The 13,078-nt window shown below is 41.5% G+C and overlaps 1 protein-coding gene across 5 annotated transcripts in view; it reads left to right on the top strand.

Moving 5' to 3' along the window:
• ENTREP2 (endosomal transmembrane epsin interactor 2) overlaps positions 1–13,078 on the top strand; it is a 388,263-nt gene that overhangs the window by 371,230 nt on the left and 3,955 nt on the right. For 4 of the 5 annotated variants that reach the window (XM_073303686.1, XM_073303684.1, XM_073303683.1 and 1 more), the window contains 3 exons: positions 1,184–1,259; positions 4,087–4,683; positions 11,638–11,966. In XM_073303686.1, coding sequence (XP_073159787.1) covers positions 1,184–1,259; positions 4,087–4,683; positions 11,638–11,966 — 1,002 coding nt within the window. The remainder of the gene's footprint in view (positions 1–1,183; positions 1,260–4,086; positions 4,684–11,637; positions 11,967–13,078) is intronic. The other variant, XM_073303687.1, reaches the window with a different exon arrangement.

Genomic DNA, 13,078 nt, shown 5'->3' with positions numbered 1-13,078 from the left:
TTGGCAACTGTAATAAGTCCACTTCTATAAATAATAATAATGCCCTACTCTTATATAGCACCATCCATCTAGAAGAACCCTGTAGCATTTTAGAGATTACTACATTCAATACTTAAATGTAGGTACTTCTGCAAAGTAAACCCAAAAGCTGTTCTGCTCTAGTTTTTCAAGGACCGAAAGTAAAGAATATTATTAATGTTTATTATGGTAGAAACTAGGGACCAACCAAGAATGGGGCCCCATTGTGCTAGGTTCTGTACAAACTCGGAGTATCAGGCAGTGACTGCTTCAAAGAGCTCACAGTCTAAAAAGACAGATAGAGGTTGGGGAAAAGCAGCATGAACAATGTGAGGACAGCAGATAGCATGATAGTTCCATGATTAGTTAGGCGGGGATAAGGTACATGGAAAGAAAAGTGAAAGGAGTGCATACTGAAGGGAAGAAGGGTGAGGATGACAGGGCAGGGGAAAAGAGAATATGTGAAGAGGGTGTGACGGGAAGCTGAGGTGAAGAGACTGTGAGGGTGTTGTAGAAGAGGGTTGGAGCAAGCAGCCAATCAGCAGAGGGCAGAGAAAGTCCAGTCAAAACTACAGAAAGTTCTCTGTGTGCACGTTGGCTGTTTCTGAACCTGCTTCTACTAGCTGTAGTCTCTGCTGGTTCCCCCTGCACTTTTCCCCACTGCAGAAAGACTGTAGGTAATAGGAGCATTGTGGGGCATGGATCAGTTCACATTGCACTCCCCGTCAGTACTGGCCAGGGAAGCTAATGATCCAACCAGCGGATCAAATTCAGTGATGAATCCTGGTCATGTGCCATCTGAGGCATGTTGCACATATGCTAAGAAGATAGGAGCATTAATTTTAAGCACCACAGTCATTATGCTTTGTAATGTTAGCCTGAAGCCCTAAATGCCTCTGAACCCAAGATAATTTATTTTATAGATTCTGGAAAATCTAGCAATTGCTTTAGGCATATTCATTTACTCTGCATCTGCTGCTGATCCAAAAACATAGTAAATTGCTATGTCTATGAATACCTTTTGATTTGAATAGCAACTTGTAGGATAGCTTTTTCACATTACCAGTCATATCCTTTAGATCCATGACAGTATGTTTCAGCCCTGTATTTGTGGGTAATGCTATCTGTAGGCTAACACACTATTTATTATACGCTTTCTGTACAGATCACCGGTACAGCTCAGGAAGTGACTGAATCCAGTTTGGGTGAGAGAAACACAACGGCTGGCTTAAGTACACAAGGTGATTTTACTGTCTGTTTATTTTGGGAGCATGCAGTTGTCACTAAGGCCATGTCTATCCTATGGGTGCTACAGTGGCACAGCGACATTGCTGCAGCTATTCTGCTGTAGTGCCATAGACTGCAGCCTAGACATAGGGCTTAGAGCGAGAGAAGGAGTTTATCCATCCATGTGTGTAATCCATCTCCCTGAGCAGCGGTAGCTAGGTTGACGGAATTCTTCCCTCAGTCTAGCTGTGTCTACACTGTGGGTTAAGTTGGCTTAACTATGTCATTCAGGAGTGTGAGTTTTTCACACCCTTGAGCACGTAGCTATGTCAACCTAACTTTTAAGTGTAGACCAGGTGTTATAGTGGGCTGTTTCCTCTTGAAGAGGAGGGATTTGGTCCCGTCTTGGTCATAATAACTTTTGTCCCAGTCATTCACTACTTTCCTTCTTCACAAACTGATGTTGCTAGAATGGCTAAGTAGGCATAGAAAAAAGCCAGTTTTCTTCTCCAAAGGTGTCTCCAAAGCTCTGTGGAAAGCTTACTTTGGAAGCTTTCTTGAGGCTTTTAGTTGTCTTTAAAGCACCATGCATTCCTGTGGCACTCTATAAATAATATTAATAAGCAACTGTGGCTGCCTTTGGAGTGGTACACTCACATCACTCTTCCTTACTGCTGCTCTGCAGTATGTTAGCTGTGAATTCTCCAGAAGACCAGGAATGAACCTGAGCTCTTTTTTCTGAAGGCAGATCTCTTGAATAGGGATGCTGATCAGCAGCAGCACAGGGCCAGCTCATTCTTTTCACCACATTTGTCAGGACAGCCTTTCTGCAACAAGTCTGATTGACATTGAGAGGTATTCACCTCTAGGTCACTGTTTTAAATTCAGCTCAATGACCAGAATGTGTTACTACCTGATGGCTGTTCAGTGGTATGTATGAAATGCGGTGATGGTCTCAGTCCAATCCCCAGCAGATAGGTGTCCACATTATAGCCAACATGAACATCCGGTAGGTATTACCTCTTGGCGCCCTTGCTGACAATCTCAGAAGAGAAGTTAAAGTTTTAACAGGTCTGAGGACTGAACTATCCTCTAATATCTTCCAAAACAGTGTCAGAGTATGCTGACAAATCAGTGTTGGAAATCGGATACTTCCCATGATGTGTCTGTTTTGTGGATAACTAGAAGTCTTCGGTCTTCAAAGTCGTCAATCCCTCACTTTTCACGAGCACTAAATATTCTTTAAAAAAAAACATTTGACATCTTTGTGCAGTGAAGTGTGATGTTGACGATTCAAGGTGACCAGTTTTTATTATTAAGGAGGTGCTGTTTTCAAAGAGTTTTCTTATATACTCCTAGCAGATATTTAATTTGTTTTATCAAAACTGAATTTATTGGGTCACTATGGTGAGCAGAATGTCTCCCCTTTCTGCTTTGTATTGAAATAATATGTGATGCTGTAGTTGACTTAAGAATCAGTGATTCAGTCAAACATTTTGTAACTCTGTGCAAATGTATTTATTATGTAGACATTTTTAAAATGCATACTCTTTCTTTGACACATAATGGGGGGTGTAAAAGTATATATGCATCTTTTAAAAATGTAACTCTTCATTACATTTTTATTAAATGTTGGTATTACTAACATGATAGAATACATACAGTGAATATAAATCCAACATTTTCATGTATATTCTCATTTCTAAAGAGGTTCTGCCTCCAACCACAAGAATGTATTCCTTTACATACTGAGAAAGAGACAAGGTGAGTGAGGTAATATCTTTTATTGGACCAGCTTCTGTTGGTGAGAAAGACAAGCTTTTGAGCTACACAGGCTTTTCTTTAGGAACTCTGTGTCAGGTTGAAAGCTTTTCTCTCTCACCAAGATAAGTTGGTCCAATAAAAGATATTACCTTAGCCACCTTGTCTCTCTAATATCCTGGGACCAACATGGCCACAACAACACTGCAAACATTTTGCTTAAGTATATTATACATTAACATGCTATGTCTGTGTCTACGCTAGGTTCCCCCAACGCCCACCCTCACAAAAATACCCCAAAATAACGTTGTCACTGTTGTGAGTGCCACAGTAAAGCAGTCATTGTGCAGCTAGACCTTACCTTACCAACATTGCTATCAACAGCTATTACATGAAAAGGAACAGGAGTACTTGTGGCACCTTAGAGACTAACAAATTTATTTGAGCATAAGCTTTCATTGGCATCTGAGATTGCTGAGCTGAATGGAACAATTTATTTTAAGTGATGTATATTCTGTATATACTAGGGGATGACACCTGGTAACTCCTCATCAATTCTAGTCCACTATAGAAAAGTAATTGGTTGTATTCTGAAGTTAGGCAAAAAAGAACATATAGGCCAGGATGTAGGTATGGTTCTTTGTTCTCTTTGAAAACCATTTCTGACAAAAAGAGGAGAAAAATACAACTTTACGTAACACACAGACGTTTTCGTTTATAATATAAATGTGTGAGCATCTTGGAAGAAGAGATAAAAATCTCAGCTTCTAATACAAAAGGCTTCCACAGTGATGTATATCTGCAGAGAATGTTGAGCTTTTATCTACCACGGAGAGAGAAAGAAATCTCTGATACGCTGTACATTTTGTATGCTAGAGAGATGGTACAAGGGTGGACTCTTTTTCGAAAAGGTCCTTGAAGTGTATTTGAGACACATGTGATGCCTAGTTACAAGGTGTTAGACACAAAACTAGCATTGATAATACTGGTAGGTATAAAACTTTGATCAATGAATGAATACTAATAATGATGATATACACGACTGCAATATGCTAATACTCCAAATGCCTTGTTTTGCAGTGTCTGTTGACAGTACCTCTCTTATGGTCTCTGAGGTTGCTGACATCCCAGATCATAGCTACTCTTCAGAGGATCTTTATTCTCTGGAAGTTCAGGGGTCTCTTCATTCCACACACTTTTCTCCATACAGTACAACCCACAAAGGGGCCACAAACAGAAGCTGCACCAGTTTGGATCACAGCATTCGCTCTGGGTTTCACAGGACTAACTCCCAATGTTCCCCTGATGAGGATGGGAGTTCCCACAGCAGAGCTTCTATGGACAGATCTCAAGGCCAGGAATATGAGAACAATGTTCATGGCAGAGCCTCAGACTGCTCTTCAGAGAATTTCAGCCCATCAGAAAGAGAATCCCAGAGCTCTGTTAGAGAAAACAAAGCCACGCCACCCTTGAAACAAATGAAAATCTGTTGTGGGGTCTTTAACCAGCCTGCTGCTGTACACTCTCAGCCCTCTCCCTGTTCTGTGCCTGCAAGTACTTCATCACACTATGGCTGCCCCGAGAGAACTGCCCAGCAGCACTACATTAGAAAATACGGCATTCCAAACATAGTCCGGTCCACTAGTGACCCTGTATCATGTTCATCCAGCACAGAAGGTAAGTGTGGGCCACTAAGGCAATGTAGTATGGAACAAATCAAGCACAGGTGATTTATCTTGCAGCTAGTATTGTTGGAAGTTATATCAAGTTTTGCAGCGTGATTTACATATGTAGAATTTAGCTCCTTGTACATTTCCCATGTTTAAAAGTTATAGGCAGAACGAATGTGGGGAAAAGTGTACACGTGTGAAATTAATAATTGCTGTTCTTAACCTGATGATCACTTTAGATAAGCTATTACCAGCAGGACAGTGGGGTGGGAGGAGGTATTGTTTCATATTCTCTGTGTGTATATAAAGTCTGCTGCAGTTTCCACGGTATGCATCCGATGAAGTGAGCTGTAGCTCACGAAAGCTCATGCTCAAATAAATTGGTTAGTCTCTAAGGTGCCACAAGTCCTCCTTTTCTTTTTGTTCTTAATTGTATTGACCTTTCTGCACTGAGTCAAAAAACTACACCTTGGGCAACGTATAAAGAACAGGTGCTTCTCCTAGTATGCCACTGTCACACTGAACACCAAGACTAAAGAGTTGAGTGGAAGCTGGGGTACCACTCAGGAAAGGGGAGTGGCCAAGCAGATATACTTGTAGTGCAGCAGGCCTGGCTTCTGGTTTGCCTCCCTGAAGTGGCACTGTCTGATAGGATCAGCAAGCGATACACTCACAGCATTGTCTCTAGAGGCAGCAGCTGCAGTATGACTGTGTATGACAAGTATGACAAGACAGCGGGTCAGTTTCAGAAGGATGGTGATGAGAACAAGAAGGTGGTAGTGTCTGGCTCTCCTGCAGCAGTCTCTTCTGCTATAAAACCCCCTCAGCCACAGAGGGAGAGAAAGGGAGAGGTCTTGCTTAGCAGCTGCCAACTCTTCATGAAAAATCAGTTTATTACTGTGAAAGAGAAAGTATTTGTTACAGTAGAATAATTTGGCCAAATGATAGCAGAGATGATACAACAGTCTATAACTATTGAAAAGGGATCGACATCACAAAAGGAAGTAAATTGTTCAGGGATTTTCAAAGGAGTAAAGTGGAGAAATAGATTGAAAGTAAAAGGAAGAAAAGTTCCCCTACCAGTGATAGCAGTTGGCCTGTTGAATAGTTTTCCAAGGGAACTGGTGGAAGAGTCATTGCTTGGCTAATTTAAAGCAGAAGCAGACAAAACATGAAAAGAAAATAGTATGTAGAATAACCCAGCACCAGCAGGATGATGGGCTAGACGATCTACTAGGATTTTTGGATCTTTAATTTCTGTGATTCTGTGAATTTCAGAGACGTTAACACGTAGTTCTGTGAGCTCCCTGGGACAGTGAGTTAATGCACTGGCATTTTAAATCTGGAAACCTGGCTTCAAATTGCAACCCAATAAAAGTGTGTCCTTAATCTAAAAATAGTATATGTTGGATTTCTTATGTGTGAATGTTATTATAATGCTGCATATCTGGTAAGAAGAAGCTGTGTGGGTTAAAACTAGGGATATGGGAACTCATTTTGTTTAATTTACCACCCACTTCATGCATTGAAAAGTTGGACTCAAACATTAGGTTGTTTGTTTTGCTTAAGAGAGACTGTAAATAAAGTGGCAGAGAACGATCTAAAGACAACACCAGTATGCCCCTGTGTGTATGTAACATATAGGAAGCTTACTTGTGCTGATCTAGCTTGTGGGAGATTCTTTGTTCTTTAAAATTAAATCCCTTTGAAGAAATGGATGAGTTTAAGTGAAGGGAAAGAGAACTTTGCAAATTCAAACCATTTTGTAATCTTCAGCAACAGTTTGACAGATTCATAAAATCTCCAGCTCCATGAAGTTCCTCAACCCTAGTCATAACATCTGCCTGCTTTCCTCCCTGCTCGGGTGAAGAGTTTGTTGAACATTATTTGGAAATTACATAAATATTACAAGAAGCATATTTCCAAAGACATGTAGCAGCTATTTGTATCAGCCCCTTCAGCTTAATCTTTCCTAAGGTCCTTTCTCTTGTGACACACAGCTGGAGTTGCTTATCTTTGGCTTTCTCTGCCTAAGCATTTGATCTGGATACTTCAGGGGTGGGCTATGAAGCTGTAGAGTGTAACATGGAATGTTTAGATGCTGCAAATTGCAATCTGGTAATTGCTTTAGGCTGTACATTGTTCATTCAGTGGAAAAACTTCTATGCAGCAGTGAAGGCCTGAGGCACAGTGGAATTGGGGTAGTTTCAGCGGAGGAGAGGCAGAAGATCTGCAGCCCATTCAAGGGGGTCCACATTCTTTGGCACACCACCATGCTGGGGTGTGGGAACAAAGTGAGAGTGGCCAGGTAAGGAGTGGGGATGTTCCTTGCAGAATGGGGGAACAGCATTCAGCATAGTTGCTGCAGTATCTGGCACAGAACTCTACTGATGTTCCATGCCTGGGAAGGAGGATTCTGTTTCCCTTCTACCCATGCAACTCCTTTGTGCCAAGTCCACCTAGGTGGGCGTGTTGCAGTGAGGTGGATTCAGCCCAGTATGAAGGGCCCCAATGGCTCTGTATTTGTGTTAGAATTTGTTGGCAGAAGTAGGAAGAAAGCTTTTTGATGTTAAAGCACACACAGGTCCCTGCTTTCCATAGAGGAGAAAAGCAAGGTAAGGGAAAGGAAACATCAGCATCCTGATCACGAGCCAGGCCAAACAAATGTTCTCCAGAGGAATACAAACCTACAGAAAATTGACACACCCACTCTCCTTTGTGCTTGTTTCTACTTCCTCGCAGGGAGGGAGTTGTGCCTGAGGGCTTGCACTGGGGGGAGGTGTGACCTTGCAGAAATGGAACTGGGGATCAACAGAGTTGAGGACAAGAGGTGGGATGCTGGGAACCAGCTGGGCTCCACCCAAAACGCAGAGGAAAAGCTAGTCGTTGCCAGTAATTTACAGTTTAGCTTTCTGTCCTTTGATTATCATTTGTGTTACAGTAGCATCTAGAGGCCCCAAATGAGACTAATCCTGCTAGTGCTGTACAAATATATAGTGAAAAGAGAGTCCCTACCCCAAAAAGATTAGTCTAAAAAGACAAAAGAGAAAGTGTGGGGGAGAAATTCTTTGCTATCCCCATTGTATAGATGGGGAATTTACGCACAGAAAATAAAGTGCTTACATTGGTAGATTTGTGTGGGGGCGATCTTTCATGGGGGAAGACCAGGTATGTGTCTCATGATGGAGAAGTTGCAGGAAAATGTTAATTGAGAACTCAGTTTCCGCTCCCAGGCGCCACCAATTATCTTCTCTCAGGTGCCTGCCATATTTCCACTATATAAGTACTGATTTTCAGGCATTTATAAATGTAATGCTACATATTGATGTGGAGGGTCTCTGCCAGATTGGATCATGCATGCTACAGCCATTGCACAACTAGCTTCCAGCATAAAATATTTGAGCATAATTATTGCACTTGCGCATTACCTACAGTAACACAACAGCCATTACGCTTAACGTATTAATAATCCAGGAGTTAAAGTGTTTGTTTCCAAGCAGGTTTAAGACTTTATGGAGTTTTGTGTCAATAATCCTCAGATTAATGTGCCCCCAAGTAAGACTTGACATGATAGACCCATTCTGGTCTCTTTGGTTAATAGTCCATCCACTTACCTCTTGATATTGGGAGTCAGATTTCTTGTTTGTTTGTTTAAAGCAGGATATCTGCTGTTTCAGATACAAGAACATCAAAAATACCTTTGATGTAATAGACGGTCAGTAATCCCTGCACATTGTGACTGTGGTAAATTCACATACAATCTCAGTAAGAAATGGGTTCTCAATTTTAAAATTATTTATAAATGAATTGTTTATATTTTTTTCATTAAGCTATTACCATAACAAAGGAGGACTAAAACAATTAGTGATACTAGTATAAACTGCATCTATGCTGGGAGGGTTTACCAATATAGCTGTGCACTCTAGTCCAGAGTAAACCCATCCATTGTTGGCATTCTCTATAGTGACTAGTGTGGCAGATAACAATGTCTAGTATTTCATTTTGCTCCATGCCCAGTGTCATGAGTGTGGTAAAGGCTGCCAAGACAAACTCCACTTAAACCCATTGAAATGTTACCTCTTAACTGGAGAGCCATACACCATCATGTATTGCAGTACCTAGGTACATCAAGGCAAGTTAAGGACAGAAGCAGCCAGCCTTCTTAATTTCATTATGACTTTGAGTTTGTGAGACTCAGTGTTCTTTTAATATTGTTTTTCCCTGGTTTAATTATACACTTTGCCAGGAAGGATTAGACCTGTTTTTCATTATATGTTTTGCCCTGAAGATACAGAAGAAAAACACTCTGTAATGTACCTAGAAGTTCAAAATAGTTTTCACTGTTGGAAAGAGTAATAAACAGGCTTACCAAAAATAGGTGGATGTAATCCTTTCTGACTGTCAGAAGCCTGCGGACAAAAAGACTGTGGTGGTAATTACTATGTGGCATCATCACATGATCATTGTGCTGGCCTCACAGGTACCCTTTCAGCAGAGAGCAAAATACCTCTGGAGCTGTTTGCAGATGCTTTCATAGCCCCTCTGCAGTTCATTGATGCTTTGGCAACTGAATGATAGGATGGAGCTCAGGAAAAGTTGGCACAATATTATCCAGAATGCGTATATTAACTAAAATTAGTGGTGCATGACACTTGCTCTGCAACAGAATGAATCTGTAATGGGGGATGGTATTATTAAACAGAACTCCTGCTCCTTTAGACATAGAGGCAAGAGGAATTCATCCTGCTTGTTTCTAGTACATCCTAGATACCTCTATGATTAATTGGGTCTCTTCAGGAATTACAATAGGGCCTGCTCGCAAAAGGAGCTGAGTCCGCACTGTGCATCATTGATGTCAACTGGTTGTCAAGATTAGGCTTATAATATTAAATATGAGCACCTTTGATAAAGATACAACAAAGAGGAAAATGCATCGTAACCCTGGAAACATTTCTTAACAAGTGATCATTTGCCTGAGCTCCTACATGTAGCCAACATTAGGAAATAGGAGAGGAGTTGATTTCCTAAAATTGGATTATAGGGTTTTTTTTCCCTATCAATAATTATACCAAGCTACAGACTGAAAAATAAAATCAAGTAATTGGGAATCTTTTCCCCCAAACTCTGTTAATAATAATAGTAATAATAAATTATGCTCCGTATCGGATAATGCCATTTTCCATGCACATGATGCCTAGATCCAGATGTTATCTCTCTTTTCTTTTATTCTAGTGCTTCATTACAGTTTCCCAGTTAAAAGAGATGGTTCCCAAACCATCCCATTTGAGTCACGGGGCTTAGGCACATACACATTTCTCCTGGCTTGGTGCAGAGGGGCAGGGGTGGGTGGAGAGTGAGTCCACCCTATGATCACCCTGCAGCAGTGGCTCCTGTCCTGCACCTGGGGTTGCACCACCACTTAAGTTTGACCCTGCTGCCCCTCCATCACCTATCCACCAAGCCAGTTAGGGTTGCAATGCCAGGGCACAGGATACATATATTTAATGGTGGTTCGCAAAAAAAGACTCAGTGCAGTTGGTAGGTTGCCTTAGTAAAACGTATTGGAACCACTGAGGTAGGTGTGGGGGCAAAGATTTGTGACAAATTATAATGCAGCACATCCACATATTTTGGGAAGCAGCCTTCAGGAGAAAATCAGGGGAGACCTGGATCTCTTATTTCATCATGGACTTTTGCTCTATTTTTCACAATGTTTTGATGCATTATTCACTTTGGAATAAAATGACTGAAGCCACCGGACCATCTTAAACTTTTCTTAGTCTGACTAGTTCTCCTGGGAACTTTAGTCTACAGCTGTGTTTATAGCATAGGGGCAGTGGCTTGTATATAATGAATGTTTGTCTCAGCCCAGCCTGTAGTGGAAAAATTTCCCCTAACTCAAATAGTATCACTGGCATTCATGATAGCAGATTAGCAGAAGGGTCAATGAACATGACTATTTTTACCTATCCACTCTTCCATGTGGTCCCTCCTGGTCCTGGGGAGGAATGTTGCCCTGCCACTCTCAGTGCTGTAAATGGAGAACTTTTCCAGGAATGCCAGTGTGAAGTGTTTCACCAGCTTTCAATTCCCTTATTAGAAGTCTTTAAAATCGATATTTTTAAATGACAGGTTTCAGAGTAACAGCCGTGTTAGTCTGTATTCGCAAAAAGAAAAGGAGTACTTGTGGCACCTTAAAGACTAACCAATTTATTTGAGCATAAGCTTTTGCGAGCTACAGCTCACTTCATCGGATGCATTCAGTGGAAAATACAGTGGGGAGATATATATACACAGAGAACATGAAACAATGAGTGTTACCATACACACTGTAAGGAGTGTGATCACTTAAGGTGAGCTATTACCAGGAGGAGAGCTGGGGAGGAGGGAGATAATAGTTATAATCAAGGTGGGCCATTTCCAGCAGTTGACAAGAACATCTGAGGAACGGTGCGGGAGGGGGAATAAACAAGGGGAAATAGTTTTACTTTGTGTAATGACCCATCCACTCCCAGTCTCTATTCAAGCCTAAGTTAATTGTATCCAGTTTGTAAATTAATTCCAATTCAGCAGTCTCTTGGTGGAGTCTGTTTTTTAAGTTTTTTTGTTGAAGAATTGCAACTTTTAGGTCTGTAATCGAGTGACCAAAGAGATTGAAGTGTTCTCCAATGGTTTTTGAATGTTATCCCCACTGTATTTTCCACTGAGTGCATCCGATGAAGTGAGCTGTAGCTCACGAAAGCTTATGCTCAAATAAATTTGTTAGTCTCTAAGGTGCCACACGTACTCCTTTTTTTTTTAATGTTTCCTTTGTTTTATACTGGTGTTGCACTGTGAACCTACTAGGAGTTATAGGCTGTAGGCTGAATGTTATAATACTCCCCTGTGAGGATGTTTGATTTGACACCTTTCTTATTCTAGACTTTTTTAAAAAAATTCATTTTCCCCCCTTTATTTTTAGTTCCCGTTTCTAGTTCTCATGTAGCTGCCTCTGCTTGCCAGGACTCTGTAAGCCGTTTCCCATCAACTGGAAAACAAAGAGACACAAGGAAACTTGACCTACAGTTAAAGCCAAAGGCCTTCAACACAATCTCCAAAGAGCGACCGCACTCTTTAGTAGACCTTAAGGCCTATAAAGACACAAAAATTTTGGTGGCTAAATTTTTGGAACATTCGAACTGTAATCTCCCTCCAGAAGTGCGTCACGTTGTGAACAGCATAAGATCTGTAATCAAATCTGATGAAAGACACATGGAAGAAGCCATCTTCAGTGCCAACATTATAGACCAGGTAGGATCACTATGGTATTTATAATAAGCAGGAACCTGGTGCTAACATGCTTGTGTCCTGGGTTGGCTTTTGAGTATTAATTTTGTCAAGCAATGACATATTTTGAACTGAACATGACATGATTTTAAAGATGGTCTTTAAACTCCACAGAGCAGGAATTTATACTGATGCTGTCCTTGAAGATTTATAGGGAACTCTCACCTTATTTTTAAGCTTACTCTCTTCTCCCCAACTGTAAGGTGGGGTGGAAAATGTATTTGAGGATATAGGATACAGAGGTTTGGAAACTGACTTGTAGCTTTTGCTTCTTGAACTAGTGAAGCTCAGATGCATTTTGGAGCAGATACATTTGGGTAGATAGACAAGTGGTATTGGCATCTGTTCTGAAGGAGGACAGTGCTCACTCATGCTTCTGGCTAGAAGATGAATGCTGGGTTTGGTTATTTTTTAGGAAGTTGGCAAATTCCAATTCTCTGAATTAAGGAACAGAGGATCCCCCACACCTTTGACTGAGGAGAAAGTTGGGTTCAAGTGCTTGGAAGAGACCATGAAAACACAAAGCACTGAACAATGCATGAAGCTTAAGATGTTTTGTACTCTAAAGCATGATTCAAAATAAACCCTTTTTGGCCATCTAATTTGCTAATGCCTGTTGGCCAAATTTTGAAGTCCTTGATTTCAGTGGGAGTTTTACTTGAATACGACTGCAGGATTGATCTCTTATTCATTTTGTAATGAAAATATCAGCTGTAGAAATGGAGTTCCCTTCTCCCAGTGGTTCGGGAGGCTGTCTGAGAAACACACTTGCCCAAGTTACCTGTAAGCTGTGCAGGCGCTGAAGGAACCTGCTGCGGCTGGGGGAGAGGCGCCGCCCCCCCAACCTAGCCCAGCGCCCAATCAGTCATGGCTGGGGGAGGGGCGGCCTGTGCCCAGGATCTACTGCAGTCGGGGTTGGGGAGCCTATCCCACAACCCCAGCGCTGCCGCGCCTCTCCCCCCAGCCCATTCCGCACATGTGTGGGGGAAATTAGAGGGAACACTGATGCTAGCCCACTACCATAAGATTCTGGGTGGAAAATTGAGGATATATAAATGGGAGCAACCCCATAACCT

The sequence above is a fragment of the Lepidochelys kempii genome, chromosome 10 (genome assembly GCF_965140285.1).
Source record: "Lepidochelys kempii isolate rLepKem1 chromosome 10, rLepKem1.hap1, whole genome shotgun sequence".
Classification (NCBI taxonomy): domain Eukaryota; kingdom Metazoa; phylum Chordata; order Testudines; family Cheloniidae; genus Lepidochelys; species Lepidochelys kempii.
The sequence above is the reverse complement of the archived record's forward strand: the minus strand, read 5'-3'. Positions and strand labels throughout refer to the sequence as shown.